General features: G+C 44.0%; 1 protein-coding gene across 4 annotated transcripts in view; it reads left to right on the top strand.

Annotated features, from left to right (window-relative positions):
• Positions 1-27094, top strand: part of IFT88 (intraflagellar transport 88) — a 61278-nt gene extending 34184 nt beyond the window's left edge. For all 4 annotated transcript variants that reach the window (XM_019971525.2, XM_019971527.2, XM_019971526.2 and 1 more), the window contains 13 exons: positions 1753-1839; positions 2227-2326; positions 4912-4998; positions 7660-7846; positions 8701-8809; positions 10373-10523; positions 11256-11371; positions 12733-12785; positions 13656-13721; positions 17040-17146; positions 23179-23245; positions 26457-26567; positions 26786-27094. In XM_019971525.2, coding sequence (XP_019827084.2) covers positions 1753-1839; positions 2227-2326; positions 4912-4998; positions 7660-7846; positions 8701-8809; positions 10373-10523; positions 11256-11371; positions 12733-12785; positions 13656-13721; positions 17040-17146; positions 23179-23245; positions 26457-26567; positions 26786-26907 — 1363 coding nt within the window. In that variant the 3' untranslated portion in view covers positions 26908-27094. The remainder of the gene's footprint in view (positions 1-1752; positions 1840-2226; positions 2327-4911; positions 4999-7659; positions 7847-8700; positions 8810-10372; positions 10524-11255; positions 11372-12732; positions 12786-13655; positions 13722-17039; positions 17147-23178; positions 23246-26456; positions 26568-26785) is intronic.
• Positions 27095-27326: the final 232 nt, after the last annotated feature.

Here is a 27326-nt window from a genome sequence, read left to right as displayed (position 1 = left end):
AGCCTAGCTTGAAGGATTTTGAGCATAGTCCTACTGTCACATGAGATGAGTGCAATTGTGCAGTAATTTGAACATTCTTTGGTATTGCCTGTCTTTGGATTTGGAATGAAAACTGACCTTTTCCAGTCCAGTGGCCCCTGCTGAGTTTTCCAAATGTTCTGGCACATTGAGTGGACACTTTAACAGCACCATCTTTTAGGATTTAAAATTGCTCATCTGGAATTCTATCACCTCTGCTACCTTTCTTCACAGTAATGTTTCCTAAGACCCACTTGATTTCACACTCCAGGATGTTTGGCTCTAGGCAAGTGACCACACCATTATGGTTATCCCGGTCATTAATACCTTTTTTGTGTAGTTCTTCTGTGTATTCTCATCACCTCTTCTTAATCTCTTCTGCTTCTGTTAGGTCCTTGCCATTTCTGTCCTTTATTGTGTCCATTTTTGCATGAAATAGTCCCCTAGTATCTCCAGTGTTCTTGAAGAGATCTTTGGTCTTTCCCATTGTATTGTTTTCATCTGTTTCTTTGATTCTTCACTTAAGAAGGCTTTCTTATTTCTCCTTACTAGTCTTTGGAGTGCTGCATTCACATGGGTATATCTTTCCCCTTCTTCTTTGCCTTTCATTTCTCTTCTTTTGTCAGCTATTTGTAAGCCCCCCTCAGACAACCACTTTGCCTTTTTGCATTTCTTTTTCTTGGGGATAGTTTTGGTCACCCGATCCTGTACAATGTTATGAACCTCCATCTATAGTTCTTCAGGCAGTCTTCCTACCAAATCGAATCCCTTGAATCTGTTTGTCGTCTCCACTGTATAATCATAAATGATTTGATTTAGGTCATAAACTAGAGGTTTTCCCTACTTTCTTCAATTTAAGCCTGAATTTTGCAGTAAGGAGCTGATGATCTGAGCCACAGTCGGCTTCTGGTCTTTTTTTGCTGACTGTATATAGGTTCTCCATCTTTGGCTGCAAAGAATTTGACCATCTGGTGATGTCCATGTCTAGACTTGTCTGTTGTGTTGTTGGAAGACCAGTGCATTCTCTTGGCAAAACTCTGTTAGCCTTTGCCCTGCTTCATTTTGTACTCCAAGGCCAACCTTGCCTGTTGCTCTAGGTGTCTCTTGACTTCCTACTTTTGTGTTCCAGTCCCCTATGATGAAAAGGACATCTTTTTTTGGTGTTCGTTTTAGAAGGTCTTGTAGGTCTTCATAGAACCATTCAACTTCGGCTTCTTCAGCATTACTGGTTGGGGCATAGACTTGGATTACTGTGATATTGAATGGTTTGCCTTGGAAACGAGCCGAGATGATTCTGTTGTTTTTGAGATTGCCCCCAAGTACTGCATTTTGGACTCTTTTGTTGACTATGAGGGCTACTCCATTTCTTCTAAAGGATTCTTGCCCACAGTAGTAGATATAATGGTCACTGATTAAATTCACCCATTCCCATCCATTTTAGTTCACTGATTCCTAAGATCTCAGTGTTCACTCTCCCTTCTCCTGCTGGACCATATCCAATTTATCTTGATTCATAGGTGTAACATTCTAGCTTCCTATGCAGCATCAGACTTTACTTTCACTACCAGACACATCCACAGCTGATCAATGTTTCCGCTTTTGCCCAGCTGCTTCATTCTTTCTAGAGCTGTTTCTCTGCTCTTCTCCAGTAGCATAAGTTTATATTTTAAGGAGTAAATTGAAACTTTTTATACCATATTTCTAAATAAATCTGTTTTTGTTTTTTTGATGTAGAAAAGCCATGGCAGAAAAATATATCATGACAGCTGCAAAACTCATTGCTCCTGTTATTGAAACATCCTTTGCTGTAGGTTATGACTGGTAAGAGAGAAATTCACTGTGATTGGATGGACATGGCGTTTTCTTTTATTGATTTAAAACTTTGGTATTAGAAAAATGAATAAATAATTGCAAATAGTGATTTCTGCTTATGAAGCAAATCATATTATATGGTAAATTAGCAAAGGACACTCTAAAAGTTATAACGTTTTTAAAAATTACATATCTATTTATTTGGCTGCACCAGGTCTTAGTTGGGTACAAGGGGTCTTGAGCTTCGGCATGTGAACTCTTAGTTGTAGCATGTAGGGTCTAGTTCCCTGACCAGGTGTCTAACTCATGCCCCCTGCATTGGGAGTGCATTGTCTTAACCACTGTACCACCTGGGAAGTCCCTTAAAATAAACTTTTTTTATGCTTTATTTTATAGGTGTGTTGAAGTTGTGAAAGCCTCTCAGTATGTAGAGCTGGCAAATGATCTGGAAATAAACAAAGCAATTACATACCTGAGACAAAAGGACTTTAATCAGGTAAGTTTTAAAAAAGTGTTTAAATGCACAGGGACCGCCCCTCTCCCCTCCCAGGCCCTGCTGGCTCTGACAGCCTAGTGTTTGGGTACGTCTGAATACAGTCAGCCGTGGGGAGGAGACCCTGGATGGAGCGGGTGAGATGGAGCTCTGCTGGCCTCCCCCCCGCCCCGGTTGTCACTGTCCCTGCTGGGTCTGCTTGGCTTGTGCACTTGCTCTCATTTCATGAATAAAACCAGCCAAAAAAAAGTGTTTAGATGGAATTTCATGTTAACTGATCAAAGTGATATTATTATGAAACTCTTTTCTAGAATACTATTACCTGTCATTATTCTGAAGTAGAGTAATATTTTTATTTCTAAACATAATTTCCTTTAACAATGCTGTGTTTTTAATTTTGACCTGTTACTCCTGTTTCTTTCTTTTTTTGGCCATGTTAGGCAACTTGCAGGGATTTTAGTTCCTGACCAGGAATGGAGCCATGCCTCCAACAGTAGAAGCACAGAGTCCTAATCAGTGGACTGCTAGGGAGGTCCCTATGGTCATCTTTATAGCAGAGAAAGAACTCCATTAGAGCTGCTCATGGACAGGGTGAAGGCCAGTGGTGGTAGATGGACACATTCAGGAAAGCTGAAGCCTGTAGCTTCAGATAGCATCAGCCAGGAAAAGAAACCAAAACACAGATTTACCTGTTTTCCTAATGAGGGCATGAGGAGAAAGGGGAAATAGAGGATGAGATGGTTGGATAACATCTCCAACTGAATGGATATGAGTTTGAGCAAACTGCGGGAGATAGTGAAGGACAGGGAAGCCTGGTGTGCTGCAGTTCATGGGGCCGCAAAGAGTCGGAGATGGCTTAGCATCTGAATAACCACAACAATTCTTCTTGGGGGGGTGGGGGAAACCCCAAACTAACACTTTATTTTCGTTGTTTTTCCATTTACAACTAAATTTTATTAAGTTAACTTTTATCGGTTTCATTTATAAATACATTTATATTATTTTACTTTTAAAAACAAATGTTGGAGACATTCATAAAACATGTAAAAAACATTTTGAAAACTGCCTACTTCAGAGCCAAAAATACCTGAGAATGTTCCTTTTATTAGAATTTAATTATTTAGTCTTTTCAGAATATTATAGTTTAGAATCTTAAAATATGAAATATGTTTTTATTCTGTCCATGTTTTTAAGTCGATGTTGGAGGTTCTAAATACTTTTGTTATTTCTTCTAAGTCTGACATCCCATGTGTCCTGCTTGGTCGGGACATGTCAGACTTGCAGAGGGTTAAGAACATGCTTTAAAGTCTTCTTGCCGCAGAGTGTAGTCACACTTGGATCTGCAGCAGGTTACTTTGTAATGCTCCAGGATCGCTCCTGTCCCACTTTTGAGGCTGCTCAGCTGTGTCTCCTTTCCTGGGGCTGCAATCATGTCTGTCCCTCTCTTCACCTCCATCCACAGGGCCCTCATGTTTTAAGAATGTTTCTCAGCCTTTTCTTTCACTGTGCTTATTTAGGCTCAGTGTTTGTTGAATCTTGGCTTCAAATTCTGTTGCCTCAGTAGCTCTCCAGTGCCCTCAAAAGTATTTTTAGTGAATTATCTGACTTTTCTAATTGTTCTCTGAGAGAAGATGGTCGTCTTCAGGTAAACACTGACTACATCACAGGCTCACAGAACCACTGTCACTGCTCCCTCAGCCAAATCTAATTGGCTGTGGACCCACCAGTTGTGTTCGTAACTTCACTATGTCTTGTTGTTGTTTAGTCGCTCAGTTGTGTCCTGATGGACTGCAGCACGCCAGGCTTCCCTGTCCTTCACCATCTCTTGGAGCTTGCTGAAACTCAGGTTCACTGAGTCAGCGATGCCATCCAACCATCTCATCCTTTGTCTCCCCCTTCTCCTCCTGCCTTCAATCTTTCCCAGCATCAGCATCTTTTCCAATGAGTCAGCTCTTTGCATCAGGTGGCCAAAGTATTGGAGCTTCAGCTTCAGCATCAGTCCTTCCAGTGAATATTCAGGGTTGATTTCCTTTAGGATGGACTGGTTTGATCTCCTTGCAGTCCAAGGGACTCTCAAGAGTCTTCTCCAACACCACAGTTCAAAAGCATCAATTCTTTGGCGCTCAGCCTTCTTCACAGTCCAACTCTCACATCCATACATGACTACAGGAAAAACCATAGCTTTGACTATATGGACTTTTGTTGGCAAAGTAGTGTCTCTGCATTTTAATACACTGTCTAGGTATGTCATAGCTTTTCTTCCAAGGAGCTTTTAATTTCATGGCTGCAGTCACTGTCTGCAGTAATTTTGGAGCCCAAGAAAATAGTCTGTCACTGATTCCATTGCTTCTCCATCTGTTTGCCGTGAAGTGATGGGACCTTTGTGAAATTTTAACTGTTTCTAGTTTGTCCTTTTTCACAAGTCCTGATAATCACTGACCTCCTGACCTGTCACCTGTTCTCCTTAACACACTAGCCACCCCTGGCCTTTCCGGGTCCTCTGTCCCGGTACGCTAATCTTGTTCCCTACTTCAGTCTAAGTGCTGTCATGTTACCAGGGTAACAATTTGAAGATTTTTCATTTCTAGGCTGTGGAGACCTTAAAAATGTTTGAAAAAAAGGACAGTAGAGTGAAGAGTGCAGCTGCGACCAACCTCTCTTTCCTGTATTACTTGGTGAGTTCTGCTTTTCACAAGCACATATTTGAGCCGTGTGTTTTTGTGCTGGTGCCAAGGCGAGGCTCTGGAGGAGCTGGGGGAGCATGACACCAGGGTGAGGTTGGGGGGTGCTGGACTGGCTTTGTGGACAGGAGGGCGAGGGCTGTCCTGGAATGAGGACCTTGGAACTGATCCCAGCTGGGACGTCAGGATGAGAGATGGACTTGGCTGGTTGTCTCTTGGAGGTTTAAACTTTGATAATAGATGCTGTGAACAGGAGGACCATCTTCCCTGGGTTCATATTTGCAGCCTTCATACCCCGTGTGATGGTATTTGGAGCTGGGGACTTAGGTTTAGCCAAGGCTGTGAGGGGATTTGTGCCTTTATTAGAAGAGGAGGAGACCAGAGCCCTGCCCTCTGAGGACACAGCAAGTGGGCACCTGCAGGTCTGGACATGGCTCTTGTTGGACACCAGGCCTGCTGGCCCCTCGATCCTTGCCCTCCAGCCTCCAGAACTGTGAGAGTAACTGTTGTTGTTGAAGGCCCGGCTCTGGTATGAAGACAGCAGCTGTGTGTCCAGGGAGCAAGTGGGGCACAGAGTGCAGGGGTGGGGATCGAGGAGGCCAGAGTGCCAGTCAGATGGAGACAGGAGAGGAGAAGCTTACAGCCTGATGACTCTGATGGGTGGGAGGCATGAAGGGAAGCAGGAGTCTTGAGAGCAGAGAGCCAGTGTGGGAGAACAGAGATCCCAGGCTGGAGGTAGGGGTCCTACAGGGGCAGGGAGGGGAGAGGAAGGGCTTGGCCTTCATGCCATCACTTGACGCCTCAGCTGACCCTGAGGACCTTCCCTGCTGGGATAGGTCTGGGCCATTGTACCTACAGCTACTCCCAGGAGGGGCCCCTGCCTGCCCCAGGGTCATGAACGGGTTGACAGCAAGGCCAGAACCTGGCGTTCCCAGCTGTTCCTGGACCGGTCTCCGCTGCAGCCAGTCCGTTAGATTTAGAAAATCTTCAGTAGACTTTGTGAAGATGGTTTACTTCCTGACCAGATTTTTATCAGGTTGGATGAGTGTGCAGGAGGAGACCAAGAAAAACTTACAAGGAGGAGAACTGAGTGGTCAGCCGAGCAGAGCCACTGCAGCCTCTGAGCAGTGACTCGCTGCTCCTGGTTCTGAGGGAGTGTTTGAGGTAGAGTGACCAGTCTGGGGTGTCACGTGGGTGACAGAGTCCAAGGTGTGTGGCTTGTGTCCAGTGTGGGGTCTGTTGCTCTGTAATAAGACTTAGTGCTTGATGTCACCAAGGCCCCCTCACATCCTGCCTGAAGGGCCTGGATTTACCTGGAGCCCCATCACCTGAGGCTGGGAGGTGCTCCCTCTGTCTCACAGCACTGCTTGCTCATCTGCCAGGGTCCCTGAGAGCAGAGGCCCCTGTGCTCATGGAGTCTGTTGTCCTGTTGCGGGGTGGCAGGGAAGAGTTCAGGGAGGGAAGGGTGTGGAGGGGAGGGAGGGGAGGGTGCAGGGGTGGGACGGGGGGAGGAGGCTTCGGTTGGGGGGGAGGGTGTGGAGGCCTTGGTTGTCCTCGAGGCTGCTTTTGAGTCTTGCTCTCCCCACCCTGCTCCTCCCCTCCCTCCCAGGACCCTGAGGTCATCCAGCCACAGCATCAGGCTCAAAGCCATTTCATCAGGCTCAAAGCCATTTCTAGTCTCCACTCGTGGCTCATCGCCTCTGCAGCAGCCCCTCACTGCTTTTCCTGCAACCTAATCCAGTAGACAGTGTTGCATGTTTCAGTGTTTATGGCAGCAGCACCCGGCTGATAGGTACTGATTCATAAATCATAGTGCAGAGTCCCCACAGATTCTCATATGTGCGTGCTCAGAGCAGTGTCACTCACGATAACCATAAGTGGCTGGAAACACCCCAGTGCCCGTCATCTTGGTGGAGAGGTCCCTGGGACGCGGCTGCCCTCACAGATCCGGGCCATGGTCATCAGCAGGAGGAAGAACTGGACTTTGTGGCAGGGAGCGAGTGAGGACAGCCTGGGGCCCAGGGGCGTCTCCACACCAGCCCTGCAGCTGGAGATCAGGAAGGACCTTCACCAGGGAGGGGGAGGGTAGTGCTGCCTCACATCCTGGAGCCCCACAGCCGCTGAACAAGAACCACAGGGGAGGGGAGGTGGGAAGCTGGGTCCCTCCCTCAGCCAAGATGACGAGGCACCAGCAGTTATGTGAGAGGCCTGCACAGGGCAGGTGAAGGACGGCCATGTCCTCATCAGGCAGTGACACAGTGACACTGGTGATGCAGCGGAGGCCGTGGACTGTGGTGACAGGGATCCATGGGCCATGCAGCCAGGGTGGTGATGGGGGCAGTGGTGCCTTGGTAGCTGTGTAGGTGTTGTAGGTGTGGGGAGCTCACACCTTCCATCTGTGGTGACAGGAGATGGAGCCACTGACTTCTGAATGGTGGGGTGTTCAGACCATGACTATGGAGAAGTCATTCATAAGAAACTTCTTGATGATTAAAACCCTTCTATAGGATGAGTCTGGCAAGACTAGGATATGTAAAATGTGTGTTTCTCCTATCTGTAATTTCAGAAAGTCCATTTATCATGTCTGTAATCTCAGAAGAGTCAGAGAAGGTGAGAAGAGCTTCAGGTAATTTGTGCGTTTGGTACTTTATTTAGGAAAATGAATTTGCACAAGCCAGTAGCTATGCAGATTTAGCTGTGAACTCTGACAGATATAATCCGTCGGCTCTTACTAATAAAGGGAATACAGTCTTTGCAAATGGAGACTATGAGAAGGCAGCCGAGTTCTATAAAGAGGCTCTAAGAAATGACTGTTCTTGCACTGAAGCGCTTTATAACATTGGTGAGTAAAATGGGAAAGTTGCCCTTTTTTTTTTTCCACCCTCCTGGGTTGGGGCTGGGTGAGAGGAGCCGGCAGGGAGGAATGAGCAGTTTTAGTGGCATAGGCAGACAGTGAAGCTGCATGTGAAGGAAGTGGGGGGGTAGAAGACGGGCGAGTGTAGAGCCCTTGGGGCGGGAGGTCAGTCACCAGGCACTGTTTTAGCTTCTTCATGCATTTAAATGTGTCTCCTAGTCCATTGCTTGAAGGAGCTTTATTAGTTCTTCTGTGAAAGGGAATTTTTCTATGTTTTATGTAGTCATATTTGGCTTTTGAAAACTTTTGGCTCATTTGTTTATTGCTTTACGAAGCCCTTCCCCACCTCAAGATTACAAAATCATTTTCCTCTGTTTTCTTTTCATACTTATATAGCTTTGTTTTTTCTGTTTTTCGAATAAATTATGAATTTATTTGAAAGAGGAAAAAATTCAATAGAGGACTCTGGATTTTTTGTCATACGTGGTCACTTGTCCTGGCACCTTTATGACTTGTCCGTTAGTTGTCCTCAACTTTATATGCCCACTGTGACTGAATTCTGTAACCCAGCTTGTTTCTGAACTGTTTGTTATGTCCTTTCTATCCATTTGTCATTCCTGCCCCACCCTCCATTTTATGAAAGCTTTGGGCATGTTTTGGTGTCTGCCAAACATCAATGGAATTTCCTGTCTTCTCTCCCTTTTTAACAAATTGTGTTCATTTTTATTTTGACTTCTGGATGAATATTTACCTATGTTTAAATATTCATTCTGTTACTTTGAGAAAATTACTACCAGTGCTAGTATTTATAATTTATGTTTTTTCTTTTCCTTCTTCTCAAGGCCTTACCTATAAGAAGCTAAACCGGCTTGATGAAGCTTTGGACTGTTTCCTGAAACTTCATGCAATCCTAAGAAATAGCGCCCAAGTCCTTTACCAGATAGCAAATGTGTATCTTCCTTAAGAATGGTTTCATTAATTCACTCAGCTGGTGACTGAGTACCACTTACTAGATAAGCTTAACCAGTGAAGTAATTGATGTGGATATATTTTAAAATCTAGCTATCAGTTTAATCGGAGAAGGCAATGGCACCCCACTCCAGTACTCTTGCCTGGAAAATCCCATGGACAGAGGAGCCTCATAGGCTCCAGTCCATGAGGTCGCTAAGAGTCGGGCACGACTGAGCGACTTCACTTTCACTTTTCACTTTCATGCATTGGAGAAGGAAATGGCAACCCACTCCAGTGTTCTTGCCTGGAGAATCCCAGGGACAGAGGAGCCTAGTGGGCTGCCATCTATGGGGTCGCACAGAGTTGGACACGACTGAAGCGACTTAGCAGCAGCAGCAGTAGCAGCAGCAGTTTAATATGTGATGAAAATATTATTTGAGTGATCGTGTTTTAAAGGGTCATGTGCGTTATAGGAGGAATTGTTTAGAAGTGGCAGCTATTATTAATCTTTAGAAATAATAATTGAAGTAATTGGGTGTCATGTCAAGTCCACACAGCTGTTCACTGAGCATAAATTAGACCCTTCAGGGAGCTCTGTGGTAGCCCAGTGGTTAGGACTGTGTGCTCTCACTGCCAGGCCCTGGATTTGATTCCTGGCCAGGAAACTAAGATCCTGCAACCTGTGCATCGTGCCAAAAAATCAGAAATAATAATGTTTTACATATTGTCTCCTGTTCTGGTAGAGTAGATAAAAATTTTTGGGTAAAAAATTTTAGTTGTAGAGCAGATAGTGTTTGTTATTTCTTTTAGCCTTTTTTTTTTTTTTTTGCCGAGTTCTTTCTCCTGAGATGTCACTGTTATGACCTGCTGGTGTCTTGTTCCTGATCAGTTTGGATCCAGACAAGCAATTGATGTGTTTGAGACTATTTGAATACATTTCCTTATTTTTATGTTTTTCTTGTGATGTCATGTTTGTCATCATTAAAAACAGAAGACTTATTTTTCAGTGAAACTTTGGATTGAAATATTTTCATTAAGGTAGCTAATACAAAATAATTAATAGTCTAAGTATTGGTATGAATAAATTATTTTAATGTATGCAGAGGATTTACAAGGCACAGAGCTACAAAAAGCTGTCTTGGGCTTGTACTGTAATTAGAGAAAAACTCATCGGAAAGTACACAGAAACCATTCTTTTAAAATGTTGCTCATGTTAAGAGAGGGTGAATAATTGAACACAGCATTCACATGTCTTTGTTAAAAACAAATTTTGGATAAGACGTTGAATAAAACAGCACACTGTTAATTCTTGTAGAAATGTGGCGATCTTAGTGGGTAGTAATGAAGCAGAAGGAAAAGCAAGGTGTACACAGGGACAGAAGTGCTGTTTCCAGTGAGACCCCATTTTTCATCCTCATCCCTGAAGAAAACCTGGAGTAAACAGTGTTACATAGCACATTAGTATAGACTAAGAAACATTTTTATTGAAATGTTGGCTTTAGGTTTGCTTCTTGATCAATGAATTTAGAAAAATTTTGTTATCCTTAATTAAAATTGTCTAAGATACGAGTTAATGGAAGATCCCAGTCAAGCTATGGAATGGTTGATGCAGCTGATCAGCGTTGTTCCCACTGACTCCAGGGCCCTGTCTAAACTGGGAGGGCTGTATGACAGCGAGGGGGATAAGTCGCAAGCATTCCAGTACTACTACGAGGTGGGTTTGTGGTCTCGCCTACCTTCTATGAGTTGTTTTAAAGAAGACAGCAGGCCTTTTAAGTTTTAAAAATTAGAAATGCTTATTAGCTTTTAACGGAGAAGGCACTGGCAACCCACTCCAGTACTCTTGCCTGGAAACTCCCACGGACGGAGGAGCCTGCTAGGCTGCAGTCCGTGGGGTCGCTAAGAGTCAGACACGACTGAGCGACTTCCTTTCACTTTCCTGCATTGGAGAAGGAAATGGCAACCCGCTCCAGTGTTCTTGCCTGGAGAATCCCAGGGACGGGGAAGCCTGGTGGGCTGCCGTCTATGGGGTCGCACAGAGTTGGACACGACTGAATCGACTTAGCAGCAGCATTAGCTTTTAAATGAATAGTGATTTAAAATAAAGCATCTGTGGAATATAAAGTTAGTTTTTGATTGATTTTAATAAAAAATAAAAATAAAAAGTTCAAATTCATTTTTCTCCTGAAGGATGATTTCATTGCTTTTGAGTCTATTACATATTTAATTTGACTCAGATTGTGTATCAGTACATCAAAAAGATGTTTATAGGTAACTGAAAAATGTGTCAAGCGAATCTTAAGTTCTCCAAATCTTGTGCAGTTTCAAAGCTTGTACAGTGCTTCTGACAGCTGGTGTGTTTTAATTAAGACATGTCACACTGGGTAAATTACTGTGGCCAGTGGTAAATGCTGCAGACTGAACTGTTGACTAGTTCACTCTCCAGTCGTATAGGTATTTCCCGTCCAACATTGAGGTCATCGAGTGGCTCGGGGCCTATTACATTGACACCCAGTTTTGTGAAAAAGCCATTCAGTACTTTGAAAGAGCTTCTCTTATACAGTAAGTAACTGTTATGATTTTGTGTTTAGTTAAATGCCTGAAATCTGATAGACCTACTGCTCTCCTGAACGGCTGTAGTGAACATTCATGCATCATTTCCATTTTCTGTGTTTCATTTGACTCAGTCTTTATTGTGATAAATATATTTCCTTTTTATGCACAAGTTAAAAAAAATTTCTTTAAGGTACTTTGTGTTTTTCACATCTCAGCAAGCAACTATTATTTCTTTATCAATTGGAAAATTATTTCTTTATCAATTAGAAAACTCTGCCAAGGGCAGAGTTTAATTTCTGAAAGAACCCTAATAGAAATGTTTCACTTGTCTCAATGTATAATTGATATACATTATACAGCTCAGTGTCATATCTTTTTGCCTTTTCATACTGTTTGTGGGGTTCTTAAGGCAAGAACACTGAAGTGGTTTGCCATTGCCTTCTCCATATATTATATATTAAGAATAAAACTTTTAAAGATGGCTTTAAGTTCATATCAGAATGTTCTATACATGTCTGATTCAAAAATAATTGGGTTATACCATGTTCTGCTTTGTATTTGAATTTTAACATTAAATGTGGGGCAAGTGGAGGTGGAGGACAAGGTGGGGAGGGAGTGGTTATGAGGGTAAAATAAATAAGACACAAAGCCATATTGTGCAGCACAGGGAGTATAGCCTGTATTTTAGAACAACTTTAAACGGAGTCATTTGAATCACTATGTTGTATACTTAAAACTAATACTGTAAAGCAACTACATATTTGATTTGGAAAAATAAAGTGAGGAGAGCGTTAAGTTATTCTCTAGTCTTTTATTTTGTCAAATTTTTTTCTTAGAAATTTTTAATAGTGGTCTTTAGAAATCCTGGTCATGTTTATTTTAGAAAAAAAAATTCATTTATTTCTTTTTAAGGGGATAAAAAAAGGATGAGTAGAATTCTTTTTTACTTTCTTTTTAGTTGAAGTCTAATTGTTCAAATACAAGGTCAAAAATTGCCATTAGGTACTGAATTTGCAAGCCTAAAGCTCATTTTCCAAGCCTGAGGTACTAAGCCAAAGAACTGGCAAAGGTTTAATATAGAATGCTGAGAACTTTACCCAGATTGGTGAGCTTTATTCTTACATCTAAATAAGGTGTGAATTAGGTTGAAGGACTCTGAATCTGAATTTCCTGATATAAATACAGCAGATGATGGTGAAGGACATTATATATATGCTGTTTTTAATAACAAAGATGATCTAATCATATATCAAAAAGTAATCAGAAGATAGTATAGGTAATAGGTATAGGTAATAGGCTTTATAAAGTTGTATGACCACAGATTATTTTTGTTTCATCTAATTTCATCTAATTTATTTCTTTTATAGGCCTACACAAGTGAAATGGCAGCTGATGGTAGCTAGTTGTTTTAGAAGAAGTGGTAAATGCTCTTATTCATTTTAATATATGTTGCTTCTTTCTGTCATTTAGGTCATTATGTATGTACATGTGTTTTGACTTTGTGTATTTATTAATATTAACTTTTGATAAGCACACATATTTGAGGCATTATATGAAAGACACAGTGGTTACCACAATAAAGAAAAAAGTTATGTTCCTGTTGGCAGTACAACCTTGCTGTGTACACACATTTTATTACATCAGTTGCCTGAACTCACAGAACGCCCGTCTGTGAAGTGTGTGTGTGAGGTCCTCCGGTCTGAGCTCTGATGTGTAGGTCAGGGGAAGAGAAGCTGCCTCAGCTAACCCGGCAAACCTGAGCTGGACTCTCCTGCTTCACCTCCGTCATTCCTGCCAGACTCTGAGGGTGGCCGCCTTCTTATACACGGAGGCCTACACAGGGCCAAAGCTATTTCCTGAGATTTTCACAAACATCTTTGATCCAAAATTCACTTTTTTTTATTCTTTGCTAATATGTGAAGCTAAATTACTTTATTACAAAATAAAATGCCTTCTATAAACTTATTAATGTTTCAAAATAAAAACTGCAAAACAAGTTATTTTTCATCTTTTCCAGGTGAATAACATTGCAATTAGTCTCTCAAATTATTTTAAGAAGTAGAACTAAGTTTCAGCCATCACTGGTTTACATCTGCTTTTACCCCTTTTTCCAATTTATCTGTGCATTTTCTTCCAGAGGTTGTATTAAGAATGGTTACTTACACTTGTGGCAAGCATGAAAGTCATTCTTCTAAACCAGTGAAGTGCCAGTATATGGAATTTAAATTAGTCCTTGGCTGAATCCTGTGAATTTCTATAACTGCTTGTTTGTTTTCTCTTTTACTTATAGGTAACTACCAGAAAGCATTAGACACTTATAAAGATATTCACAGAAAATTTCCAGAAAATGTAGAATGTAAGTGGGACTACAGTTTATAACTTGTGAGGGCATACGTCCTCACATTTTATGTCTAAAGATGTAATAATTACCTTTGCTACAGTAGCTGCATAGGTAGATACCAACCTATAACTTGTGGTACATGTATTCAAATATGTGATATAGGATCAGAAAAATTGACTATGCAAGTACCTGGTGGTGCTAGTGGTAAAGAACCTGCCTGCCAATGCAGCAGATGTTAAGAGATGCAGGTTTGGTCTCTGGGTTGGGAAGATCCCTTGGAGGAGGGTGTGGCAACCCACTCCAGTATTCTTGCCTGAAGAATCCCATGAACAGAGGAGCCTGGTGGAGTGCAGTCCATATTGTCACAAAGAGTTAGACTGAAGTGACTTAGCACACATGCACACCTTTTTATAGAATTTAATTGTTGGTGGACTTAAATACATCACTGGGAAATTTCCTGGCAGTCCAGTGGAAAGGACTTCACCTACTCACTGCTGAAGGCCCATGTTCAATCCCTGGTCAGGGAACTAAATTCCGCTAATTCCGTAGCCTGGCCAAAAAAAAGAATTTTTTTTAAAGTGAGGCTTCAGTTAAAAACAAATAAATATACCACTTAATTCTCTTTTATAGCAAAGATATCTATATTTCAAAGCTTTATGAAATTTTAAGACTAGATTTTGGTTTATTATTGATTTTTAAAAGTTTATAAACTCTAGTATTTTATAGAAAAGGCATTTTAAACTATCCATTTAATGTATAACTTTTTGAGGTTGAAAATACACCTTTAGAGTTTATGATAATAGAATGCTAATAATCTTGCTGATACTGACAGCAAATGAAGTTTTATTAGATTATTTTTAAACGTTATATCTTATTTCCTTTTTAAAAAATTGGCTTTGTATAAAATATTTATTTATTTTAATCTTACTGCACAGTGGATTTGATGCAATTTGAAGTAACAATGCAGTGTTACAGTAACAACAAGATCAGGATCCAGAAGAGGACAAAATAACTGTATTCTGTGTGTTTACTCAGTTGTTCAGTTGTGTCTGACTCTCTGTGACCCTCTGGTCTGTAACTTCTCAGATTCCTCTGTCCATGGGACTTTTCAGAGAAGAATACTGTATTCTAGGTTGTATATTCTCAGTAAACTGTATTTGGCCCTGAGTAGCCTTGGGGCTCGGAGAAGGCAGTGGCAACCCACTCCAGTGCTGGTGCCTTGAAAATCCCATGGACAGAGGAGCCTGGTAGGCTGCAGTCCATGGGGTCGCAAAGAGTTGGACACGACTGAGTGACTTCACTTTCACTTTTCATTTTCATGCATTGGAGAAGGAAATGGCAACCCACTCCAGTACTCTTGCCTGGAAAATCCCATGGACGGTGGAGCCTGGTGGGCTGCCGTCTATGAGAGTCGGACACGACTGAAGCAACTTAGCAGCAGCAGCAGCAGCCTTGGGGCTAAAGGAAAAAGAGAAAACACAGTGGTTTGTATGAATGAAATCTTTACTATTTATGAGCAAAATAGGAAGTAGTTCTTTTGGAGGAAGCAGATCTGTTCAGCTCTTGCTGCAGTCGTGTTGAAATGCCTAGGAGGGTGGGCAAGGTCACTGAGAGACATCAGTGCTCCTGCTAACATCCCTGCAACAAGTAGAATACGTGTGTGAAAAGACCATTCTGAGTGTTGTCCTCATGACTGAACACAAAACGGCACGTTTCAGTAAAAACATATCTTTTCTGGGCCAAGTTTTCAGTGGCACAGTCCAATCCAGGGGTTAGATATGCTGCATGTTCCTTCAGTAATATTTTTCTCAATTTGGCTTTTGTGAAAAGCAGAGTTCAGAATTACGGCCTTGAAAGGAGCCTAGGAGCAAGGGGTTTTGTAATGCTGCTCAGATGTGGGTTCATTAGCTCACAGCAGTTTCCAAACACCAGTCAAAAAAACAGGATACATGGGGATTACTTGTAAAGCCTGTAAAAACCACAAATCTATAGCCCAGCCCACAGAGAGTCTCCTTCAGGTTTGCAGTGGAGCTGGATGTGTGATTTTTTTTCTGTTTCTTTTTTTAACAACTTTTAATATAATTCTTAAGCTTGGCCACACTGGGAAACTGATGCTTTAGACATTAAATCAGAGCAGTGATAGAATAATCATTATAGTATCCCAGCCCAGGTATTGAACCCGCATCTCCCACATTGCAGGCAGATTCTTTACCAGCTGAACCACAAGGGAAGCCCAAGAATGCTGGAGTGGGTAACCTATCCCTTCTCCAGCAGATCTTTCCAACCCAGGAATTGAACCCGGGTCTCCTGCATTGCAAGTGGATTCTTTACCAGCTGAGCTATCAGGGAAGCCCATTATAGTAGTAGTAGTAGTAGTAGTAGTAGTAGTAGTAGTAGTAGTAGTAGTAATAGTGATTCCATTTTGGAAGTGGAAACCCAGCAGTCTGCTAGGCAGAGTTTCCCAGCGTCTGCACCACTGACGTTGGGGATTGCATAATTCTGTTGTGGGGTCGTCCTGTGGATTCTAGAATGTCTAACAGCATCCTTGGCCTCCACCCACAGAGTGCCAGCTGCATACCTTCTGTTGGGTGCTGCCAGGTGTCCCCTGGGGACGCACTTGACATGGGTGGAGGACCACCACAGTAGTCACAGCACCTCTGCATTGTGCAGCAGATCGAGCGCCTCCCAGCAAGGCCGCATTTCTTTCTTTAAAGAGAGTTTAGGATTCCTTATAAAAGTCGAACGATGATCTATGCCACAAGGAATGTCCAGGACACTTGGGCCTGGGTAATTTTCAGAACAGGTGTAGTCAGTAGCCTACCTTGATGCTAGCATAGGAGAAACACTTGCACCCAAGTGCAGCCTCACTTTGAGCAGAGTATTTTTCTGATGAACCCAGAAAAGTCATCAGGTGACTGCAGTGCTGGTACATGGCACTGTTCCTGCCCTATGGACATGGCAGAAAACAAGACAGATGAAAATCCTGGCCTTGTGGAGCTTGGATTCTAGTGGGAAAGAAAAGACAATAAATATATAACATGTCAGGAGTCGTAAATGCATAAAGGAGAAACAGGTGAGGAGCTAAAGGTTTGAATTGTAGATGTCATGGTCTCCCCTGAAGGGCAGCGGGCTGGTGTGCCGAATCGTTCTAAGCCCTCCTTCAAGGAGCCCACTTCTCCGAAGGCCAGGAAGGCAAACTGCAGAGATTTTTCAGGAGAAACAAACACTGTTTGTGAGCATCATTCAGACTGTGTCCCCGAGGATCAAGTGTATTGATTTGTTCTTTGAACACCATGTATAAACACTTCTCTGAAAATGTTTTTCGTAATTTAGGTCTACGTTTCTTGGTCCGTCTCTGCACAGACATTGGATTGAAAGAAGTTCAAGAATATGCAACAAAACTAAAGAGATTGGAAAAAATGAAAGAAATCAGAGAACAGGTATCTCACATGAATAAGCTGAAAACTGCTGTCTGTTGATTATGAAAACGTCAGCCTTTTGTGCTCATCTGAGTGATGTCAGGGCTTCTGTCAATAAAACTAAGTTGAAATTATTTTTGTGCTTTAGCGTGAAAGGAGAGAACTGAAACTGTAGTTTTAGCATAAATTTCTGTCAAAACCTTGTTCCTAATCAGAGGAAGTGCATTAGATTCAATGTAGTCCTTGGTGGGTGGCTACTAATAGACTAACAATGGTAATTTTCCCGCTACAAATAACCACAGATTAATTTATAGACCTGACTTCAGCTGGAGAGTCCACGCCTGTAGGAACCAAGATGCAGGGACTCGTGGGTAGCAGTGGTGGTTTTTTGTTGGGCTGCTCTGTTGTATAGTAGGACATGGCACTGAGAATAGTGCTGATGCCGGAAGGGTTGTATGCTTTTGTGTTCCCTGCAGTATTTTTACTTCTGAAAGTGAGTACTCCCTCCTGTGTTTGAGACTAGACTATTTAAAAATTTAATGTTATTTTTGAGTATCTGTCTTTCATAGAAAGAAATATATTCTTTAAGCTTAAACTTTTTCAAGAATTTAATTACCTTAGATAATTAAACCTAAGTTCCATATTTGCTTTCAAAATGTGGTTATCTTGTGTTTGCTTGGAGGATGTGATCTGTTTTATTCTTTTTAAAATCTGTCCATGGGATTCTCCAGACAAGAACTCTGGAGTCGGTTGCCATCTCCTCCTCCAGGGGATCTTGCTGACCCAGGACTGAACCTGTGTCTCTTACCTCTGCTTCATTAGGAAGCAGCTTCCCTGATAGCTCAGTTGATAAAGAATCCGCCTGCAATGCAGGAGACCCCAGCTCCATTCCTGGGTCCGGAAGATCCCCTGGAGAAGGGACAGGCTACCCACTCCAGTTTCTTCGGTTTCCCTTGCGTCCCAGCTGATGATGAATCCCCCTGCAATGCGGAAGACTGGGTTCGATCCCTGGGTTGGAAAGATCCTCTGGAGAAAGGAAAGGCTACCCATTCCAGTATTCTGGCCTGGAGAATTCCATGGACTCTGTAGTCCACGGGGTTGCAAAGAATCGGACGTGACTGAGGGACTTTCACTTTCACTTTCTTTACCCCTGCACCACCTGGGAAAACCTCATCAAGCTAAAAGAATTTTAACTTGGTCTTACAGAGCAGGGGCCCCACCCTATACCTATCCAGGCCCCAGAGTTAGATCTCTGGAGTCCAGGAGTCTGTGTTTTAAAAACAAGTTCTCCAGGTAATTTTTTAATCCACGATGTTCAAGAAACACTGGTCTAGAGTTATGCTTCTGAAGGGTTACCTTCAAATGATCAAACACCAGCTTAGGATACAAAGTCTGATTTAAAGAGAAAAGTAAACAAAATAAATTAGGTCATGGACTTTAAAAACTGTTTTCAAATGAAGAACGATTTGTGTAGACCTGGTGGTTCAGAAGGTGAAGAATCCACCTGCATTGTAGGAGACACGGGTTCAATTCCTGGGTCGAGAAAATCCCCTGGAGGAGGAAATGGCAACCCATTTCAGTATTCTTGCCAGGGAAATCCCATGGACAGAGGAACCTGGAGGACTACAGTCCATGGGGTCACAAAGAGTCAGACATGACTTAGCGACTAAACCACCACCATAGGACAGGTAAATGGATTCACGTTTATGTGGGTCAGGATAATGGATCTCCCCAAGCCCCTAGATCCTGTATAAGATATTAAAGCTGGAAGTTCGTTTCTGTGGACTGACTTTTCAGAGCAGTGTGTCCTTTTCTGGAACATTTATGGAGAAGATGACTGTTCTCCCTTTGTGCTTTGGGTCGAGTTCCTGGGCCTGGAGGGACCCTGTGCCCTGTTCCTTGGGGGCAGTGACAAATAGCTGGACAGGGTGGGACACTGCAGCCCACAGCAGTGCTGGGTTTTCAGCATTTTGTGTTTCTGCTTCCCTGAACATAAAAACATTAGTTGCAAGAATCTTGTGAAACTTTGCTGTACAACTGGAAAAGAGCAAAACAAAAGAGCTGAAATTGAAGACTATTTTAAATACAACAAGGAAGAGAAAAATGTTAGCCCAAACTAGAGAGAAGTAGAGAATAAAAGGGAATGACTAGGAGGCAAAAGAGGACGGGAGAGAGACAGTTTACACAATGCAGGAAGTTTTCATTGCTCATCCAAAAATGAAGCATACTCATAATTTGTTCAATTTTAGAAATCGAATTTCTAAATTCTTACAATATTCAAAAAGAGAATTCCCCAAGAGGGAGGAGTTATATGCATATATACAGCTGATTTATGTTGTTGTACAGCAGAAACTAATACAACATTGTAAAGCAGTTATATTGTAACATTAATAAATAAAAGAATTCCTGTCTTAATATTTGTCATTCCCATCCCCCCACACCCACCCCAGAGAAATCAGTTTCAAGAAATTCTTTGTTTTGGCCAACTTAAAATACCATGGGACATTCAAAACTAATATAAAATGTAGTTGGTACTTACCCCTAAGTTTCCAATTATTTCCTAAAGCTATTTGAGCAGAAACCATTTTGGCTATATTTCTATATTCCTTTTTCTATATTACGGAAAAAGAGTCCATGTGAAGAACTCTTAAAGGCACAGCTTTAAGTTGACTGTAAAGGAAATTGTAATAAAAGTAGCAAGAATGTTTTGCACATTTTATATATTATTGCATTTACAAAGTTCAAGAAAGAAAACCAGAGGGTAACCCATATAACATTTATCTTTGGTGCAAAGCATGTAGTGGTTTGCACTGGACGACACTGTCCAGGTGAGGCTCTGGTGCCTTTTGTTGAGGCTTGGGGGCCTTGTGGGCTTCCGTCGCCCTGTGCTAGTCCTAGGTTCACCTGTTCAGGAAACAGTCAAATGGGGAAGGTGTTCCAGAAGCTGGTCACCTGGTGGGAGAATAGAAAGAATGCAGGTCACTTCTGCCCAGCCCACAGACACAGTGTGGTCCTCAGAGAGGGTGTGGCTGGACCTCAGGGCCTGGCCCAGAGGCGGGAAGGTGCAGCCATGTTCTAGGGTTTTTTGGAGCTGAAGCCACAAAAAAAGGTCTTCAGTTCTGTTTTCTATTGAATTTGAAGTCAGTCTTCTTAAGGATTCTTGTTAACATCTGTTCCTTGTTCTAAGACAAGGCTCTAACTCTTAGGGAATAAAAGCCCTGTGGTGGACAGAACCCTGGGCTTTTGTCCTTCTTACCCCCAGTCAGCGTTCGGAAACTGTCCACAGTGAAATCAGGTTTGTCCCAGTCTGTCCCATTGCTAGAAAATGGCCACAGACTTGGATGTCAGCAACATCCAGTCACTGGGAGAGTTTGCAGCCCCACCGCCACCCCTGAGTCCTGTGGCCACTCTCAGGGGCAGGCGACAGTGTGGCCGGAGGTCACTACACGGTGGGTCCCTGTGGGGGAGCAGTGTTGTGTGCTCACTGCAGGGAGGATGCCATCTTCCGACACTCCTCTGTTTACATTCTTCTCTCATTTTTCCCCCAAAATGGGAATGGCATCTCTCTCTTTTTTTTTTTTTATGTTATTGGAAAGACAAGTGTTATTCTAAAAATATAGATAGATGACTTTTGTAAGTAGTATTCAAATTAAAATGTGTAGAGAAAAATCTGAAAATCATTAAACCATGACTTGGAGATCACTATTATTATCATTTTGGTATTTATATTCCCAAGCATTTTTATAAATATATACAAACATATATTCAATACACATTTTAAAATGGGAACTTTTTTTTTTTTTTTTTTACAAAAGTGAGATTTTTACGAAATACTGCTTATACCCTGCATTTTCCCCCTACTTAGCAGAACAACCTGGGGAGCTTACAGTGTCCCTGAAGGCAGACCCCTGTCATTTTTTGTGGCTGTTCTGTCACATAGCTGTTTCCTTCACATGTCAGTCCTGTATCCGTACCTCACTCCTCCAGATCAGTCCAGATTCCCAGGAACTTGATGAGGTGTCGAAACTCTGAGAAGATGGCAGCGTCTCTCCTCCTGGCATCAGCACAGACCACCTGCTGAGAAAGAAATGAGACAGGCTTCTCAGTCACTGAAATGTGCCTGTGTCCCTGGGCCTGCGTCTGTACCCGCCCTGTTCGCTGTGGGGCTGGGCCCCTCAGTAAGCCGTTACTGTTGTACCTGCTCCATTACTCTTCTTCCAGGAGGTTCCCCCAGTCTGGACCTGTCCCTCCTGCCCGCAGGTGTCCCTCTTCTTTCCCTACTGGGAGGAAGATTATATGGACATTTGTCTTTATGAGTTTAATTATTTTATCATTGCCTAAGTCTTTTAAATATGCTGGTAATTATTCACCTATGGGCTTCTTAGGTGGCACTGCTGCTGCTGCTAAGTCGCTTCAGTTGTGTCCGACTCTGTGTGACCCCAGAGATGGCACCACCAGGCTCCCCCGTCCCTGGGATTCTCCAGGCAAGAACACTGGAGTGTGTTGCCATTTCCTTCTCCAATGCATGAAAGTGAAAAGTGAAAGTGAAGTCGCTCAGTCGTGTCCGACTCCTAGTGACCCCATGGACTGCAGCCCACCAGGCTCCTCGGTCCATGGGAGTTTCCAGGCAAGAGTACTGGAGTGGGGTGCCATTGCCTTCTCCGCAGGTGGCACTAGTGGTAAAGAATTCTCCTGCCAATGCAGGAGACACAGGAGATGCAGGTTGGATCCCTGAGTCGGGAAGATCCCCTGGAGGAGCAAACAGCAGCCCACTCCAGTGTTCTTGCCTGGAGAATCCCATGGACAGAGGAGCTTGGTGGGCTATGGTCCATGGGATCGCAAGGGTTGGACGTGACTGAACATCTAAGCACAGATGAAAACCAAGTTTCTACAATCAGAGTATAGATATAAATATTTTTATTTTGTTACATCATCTTTGGGTTTTATTTTGTCTGTGGAGGCAAAGGGAGAGATGGGGTTCCCAGCGAGGTTTCTTTTTAAAAGAAAATAATTTGAACACGTTTACCGATATTTAGAAGACTGGAGTTTTAGGAGTGTTTCATTGTACAGACTTGAGTCTTGGATCATGGAGAAAAAGTGTTTTCTTCTTCCTAGCAGACTACATTATCAATAACCCCATCCATGACCTGATAATTTATAAATAAATTGGAGAGTTGTCAGGTTTGAGGGTGTAAATAATGTGCCCTTTGAGTTATTTATGGAATTATGTTCATAGTATTAAAGATCTAAATAAGATATCAACCTTTGTTGAGAAATTTTAATTCAGTTGTAAATAGTTGTCCAACACTGTCTGTTTCTATTCACTGAATACTGTTTTCTCTCAACAAACCTTTATACGTACAAGAAACTGACAGTGTTGGAGGCAGGTTCAGTATTAATTCAAAGATTCTAACTTGAACAAAACACAGAATAACCATAAGATTCAGAAAGAAACCTAAGAATGTCACAGTTTGGAGATAATTCTTATGACTTATGGGTGCTTTATATCTAGGAAAGTAGACTGTTGGGCAGACCTTAGGTGTTTGTGAGATTTAATAGTGCGTTTACTGTGGAAGGTGAATTCCAAAGCTCTGCTGTCCTTTCCCCCCTGAAACAGTTCTGGTCCAGTGTTGTCACATGGGCTAAAGCAGAAACAACACTCTCTCAAGTCCCCTTCTCCCTCCACCTTTTTAGCTGCTGTGTTTAAGATCTGAGCTTTCACATCTGGAAAGTACTTGGTTTTTAAGTTACTTGCAGAAGCATGGGTGACCCTGCCCTGTTAAGCCCGAGTGCCATCCGTGTGTGTAGTGGGACTGGGGTCTCCAGGTTTCCCACCTCATTTCCAGGACAGCTGGGCCTTCCTCCTGTGGGACCAGCTCCAGGGCAGGTCACGTGAACCCAGCTTGGGAGGCAGGACCAGTCAGGCCTGGGGGCTGCGTTTTAACAATAAATCAACGCTTGGCTATGGTGGTCCCTGCAGGATATTCTTATTTTCGCTGAAACAGGACTTGTGTCCAGCGTGTCCTTGTTAACATGTGGTCTTCTTGCTCTAGCGCATCAAATCTGGCCGGGACAGCAGCGGGTGTCCCCGCGGCCGGAGAGACGGGAGTGCGGGCAGTGGTGAGTGTCCATGACCCTGGAGAGGCCGGGGTGGGCAGATCCTAGTGCACTGGCTTCTGCAAGCCCCTTGAAACAATCCAGAAACGTCCTATTTGTTTTTTTATATACAGCAAACCTCACTTACTTTCACTTTTAGTCACTTACCTCACTTACTTTAAGTTACTTTTCTAAGCATCAGCCTGCTATATTATGAACAGGTGTTTGCAGGTGTTAGTTGTTAAGTAACCAGCCCTGTTTCTGCTGATTGATGAGTAAATGGTCATGTTGGGTAAATCATCGCAAGTGTCCATACCAGTGAGGTTTGCTGTGTCACAGTGTTCAGATGGATGTTGTAAGGAGGGGTTTCACAGGATGCTGATGGACCTCTGCATGTCAGTGCAGAAGTGGTGCCAGCCTGGGCACTGGGCAGCATGCCTCTGGACCAGCCATGCAAACCCTGCTGCTTTGGGCTGCTCCTGAGTTCCTGCTCTGTGACATCATTACTTAATAAGAAGATTTGTTATGTTTTCCTCCCCCTTTTCCCCGTCAACAGAATCCACCTTCTTTCTCTATTTCAGGGGATAGTAGAAGTTATATTTAGGGGAAGTTGGGTGGTTTTAAGGAAACTAATTAGAAAACCAAGTGCTAAATTGGGATCCAAGTTGTGTCCACACTTAGCCCCGCCATGCACACAGGACTGACTTAATCCTGTTGTCTGCTTGTGGTCCAGGGGGCACGACGCAGGCAGGCCTGGCCTGCAGCTTAGGGAGGCCTTCCTTTCATTCCTTCATTACTGTTGGCTGCACACTGGGTGCCAACGACATGAGACAAGGCCCTTGCCCTCAAGGAAGTCAGGATCGACTTGGAAGGACCCACGAGCCCTGATCTACTGTGGGCACTGCCTGGCGGAGCGGGGCTGTGGCCCAGACAGCCTCTCCTTGAGGGCAGGGCTTTGCTCCCCAGGTGTATGCAGCCACTGCAGGCAGCCAGGCGCCTGGATGCCCCAAGGGGCAGCCCCACTACTCCAGGGGAACTCCAGCTATGTAACACCCCTGGGGATCACCTCAGTATCAGGTGACATCTCATTATTTCAGTGAAATGGGAATGTTTACACTGAGGATAAATTATGGCCCGGGATAGCTTCAGGTCAAGGCAGGTTTTATTCTTGACATGAAGCTGTGTTCCCCCCAGAAACCTGCTATAGCGCCGTTTGGAATTGGGCTTGTAGATGAGGAACATGGGCCTGCATGCACCAACAGTTCTCAGTGGCCGGGAAACTGTGGATCAGCCTGTGCATCCATGAGAAGATCCTAGGAAGGGCCCCAGCAGCCCTCTGCTCCCGCTCCCCTGCTCTTAGGAGGCAAACTCCCGGGCTATGAGCACATTTGAATTGGGTGTCCCTTTAAGGAATAACCCTAGGGGAGCATCAGTTCTTTACTGAAGTTCAGGATCCTACGCTTCCCTCTAGAAGTCCTCGGTTCAGAGTAAGCAATCGGTTCCTCCCAAACCCACCACCAAACTGCCTTCCCAGGTCATCATGGGCTTGTGCAGTGTGGCTGAGGCCCCTAGAAGGCCTCACGTTTAAAGTCCACTTTGGAAGCTCCGGCCCCCCTAGCCAGGTGTCCTGAGAGCTGCTGAAGCTGAGCCAGAGCCCAGAGGGCAGTGTCCAGCCTCAGAGAGTGTCCCCAGGCCCTGGGATTCTGCCTTAGGCTGAGAAGGGCCACAGCTGTACGGAGAGGGGCCTCCTGGGGGCCTCCCCGCTGCTGCTGCTGCTATTTCTTAGCAAATTTTCCCTTCTCTCATCCAGCTCATGTCAGCCCAACACAAACAGGCAGTCCTGGTGCACAAACAGCTTCTGGGAGCTGAAGCTGGGCTTCCCGATGGGCCAGGTGTCAAGGCCTGGCCCTGGGGTGGCACCCGGCTCTCTTGCTTCTCTCTCCCAACACTTGCCTTTTTGTTCCTGGTTTTCTGTCATCGTTGATGGCCCTACCTCCTCCCCAGGCCCCCACACTATCCTGGAGCCTGCCTGTCAGCGCCTCTGCCTCCAGTTCTCTCAAGCCCGGGGCCAGGCTCTCCCTGGCTTTGGGGTCTGAGTCTACCAGGCTGTGGCACCACTTGGATTCCTCCCCACTTCACCTCCTGGGCCCCTCCTACAGCACCATGGGGCCCCCATGGACATGGCCCACCTTAAGCAGCGTCCCCTACCCTCACTTGCTCACTGAGAAACAGCACAGCCTGCGTGTTAAAGGGTGCCCAGTCCTACCACTTCCACTTCTGTCCCGGGAGACCCAGTGATGCGTGTTCACGTCTCAGTGTGGACATCTCTGGCGCTTCTGTCTGGGTGAGAATCACAGTTCACAAAGGGGAAAGGGGTTTCTTCATGAGTCCAGTTGAGGCCAGACCTGAGCTGGTTTAAGTGTAGTGTGTTGAAATAAATGCCATGCCTACAACTGGACTTGTAAAGTGTTGCCTAGGAGAGAGGACCATAGGGAACATATAATCAGAATTATTAGTTTGTACAAAATTACTCTTTTTGAAATGTTTGAGGGCCTTTTAAAATGGTTCTTTTTTGTGCATCAGACTGGTCTCATTGTAGCCTTATTTCTCAATAATTTGTTTTATAAACCTCAGTGCCCTTCCTCACGAGGGGTCCTCAGGTTTTATTGTGTATCAGAGTCACTGGGAAGGCTGGTTAAAACAGATCCAACCCCAGCCTCTCTGAGCTGGCCAGTGATGGGCCTGGGACTTTGTGTTTCTGACCCAGTCCCAGCTGTGGTGGTCCCAGGGCCACACCCGGAAAACCGCTGCTGTGTTTTACAGGAACGACCTTGTGTGGGTGAGAGGTCACTGCTGCCACTTTTCAGACCCATGGCCACCCAGTGAGAGTCTGTGGCCTCCTAGCCCACTGAGGCTGTGAGGCTGCGGTGGCTCCCAGGCTGCACACAGGTGGTGGCCCAGCCCCTCCCCCCAAACTGGGAGACCTTCGCCAGTGTTTGCAGCATCCGGTAGGATGTGAGCCATGTAAAGACTACTCAAGTGATGCTCTGACTATAGTAGAGGTTCCCACCAAGGAATTTCTTAAAAATTTCAGAAGACAAGAATTACATCCCTTGGAAACTGGGTGTCAGATGAAACAACCAGCCTGTTTTTTGGCAGATAACTCTACTGTAAGATTCATAATGCAGTGTGGTGTTCCCCCGGCATGTTCAACACCTGTTGTTTCCGTTTCCAGACAGTGGCCAGAACTGTAGCGCTGGCAGCAAAGGCGAGCGACTGAGTGCCCAGCTTCGAGCACTGCCTGGCACAGACGAGCCTTATGAGAGCAGCAGCAACAAGGAGCCAGGTGAGTGCCCCTGGCCCGTGGGTCTGCCGGGATGGCGGAGGGGCAGACACATCCTCCTGGGGGTCAGTAGGAATTTCTGCAACACAGACAAAGCTTCTCGTAACTTGGGAGGCATTCCTGCTCACTTTGGGTTGCTTACTGTTGACAGTGAGTCTAACCGGTTCTACATTTGCTGTTTTTCCTGTTCCTCTAATGTCACCATCTGCTCTGAAACCCAGACGCCTTCTATGTGGATCCGCTTGGCCCTCAAATAGAAAGACCCAAAACTGCAGCCAAAAAGAGAATGGAAGAGGATGATTTTGCTGATGAAGAGTTAGGAGATGATTTGCTTCCAGAATAGTATAATTTTAATGTGTTATTTATTAAAGGAAAGAAGTCACCTTACAAGATTATACTCATGTTGAACTTTGGATTAAATATCCAAACTTTAATTTTGCACACTGTCCAAACTTTTAATAAGTGTATTCTGTTCTATGAGTTATGGGTTTAGGTTTTGTTTTTAATGGAATAAAAACGTGAAAATAACACTTAGGCCAGCGACTGACTTACCCTTTTGAACACACTGATCCACAGTAGGAAGTAAATCTTCTTCCCTAGTGGTTCAGTGGTAGAGAATCTGCCTGCAAGGCAGGAGACTCAGGTCCAATCCCTGGATCAGGAAGATCCTCTGGAGATGGAACTAGCAACCCACTCCAGTATTCTTGCCTGGAGAATCCATGGACAGAGGAAGGGGTCACAAAGAGTCGGACACAACTGAGT

This window comes from Bos indicus, chromosome 12, assembly GCF_029378745.1.
Source record: "Bos indicus isolate NIAB-ARS_2022 breed Sahiwal x Tharparkar chromosome 12, NIAB-ARS_B.indTharparkar_mat_pri_1.0, whole genome shotgun sequence".
Lineage (NCBI taxonomy): Eukaryota > Metazoa > Chordata > Mammalia > Artiodactyla > Bovidae > Bos > Bos indicus.
The sequence above is the reverse complement of the archived record's forward strand: the minus strand, read 5'-3'. Positions and strand labels throughout refer to the sequence as shown.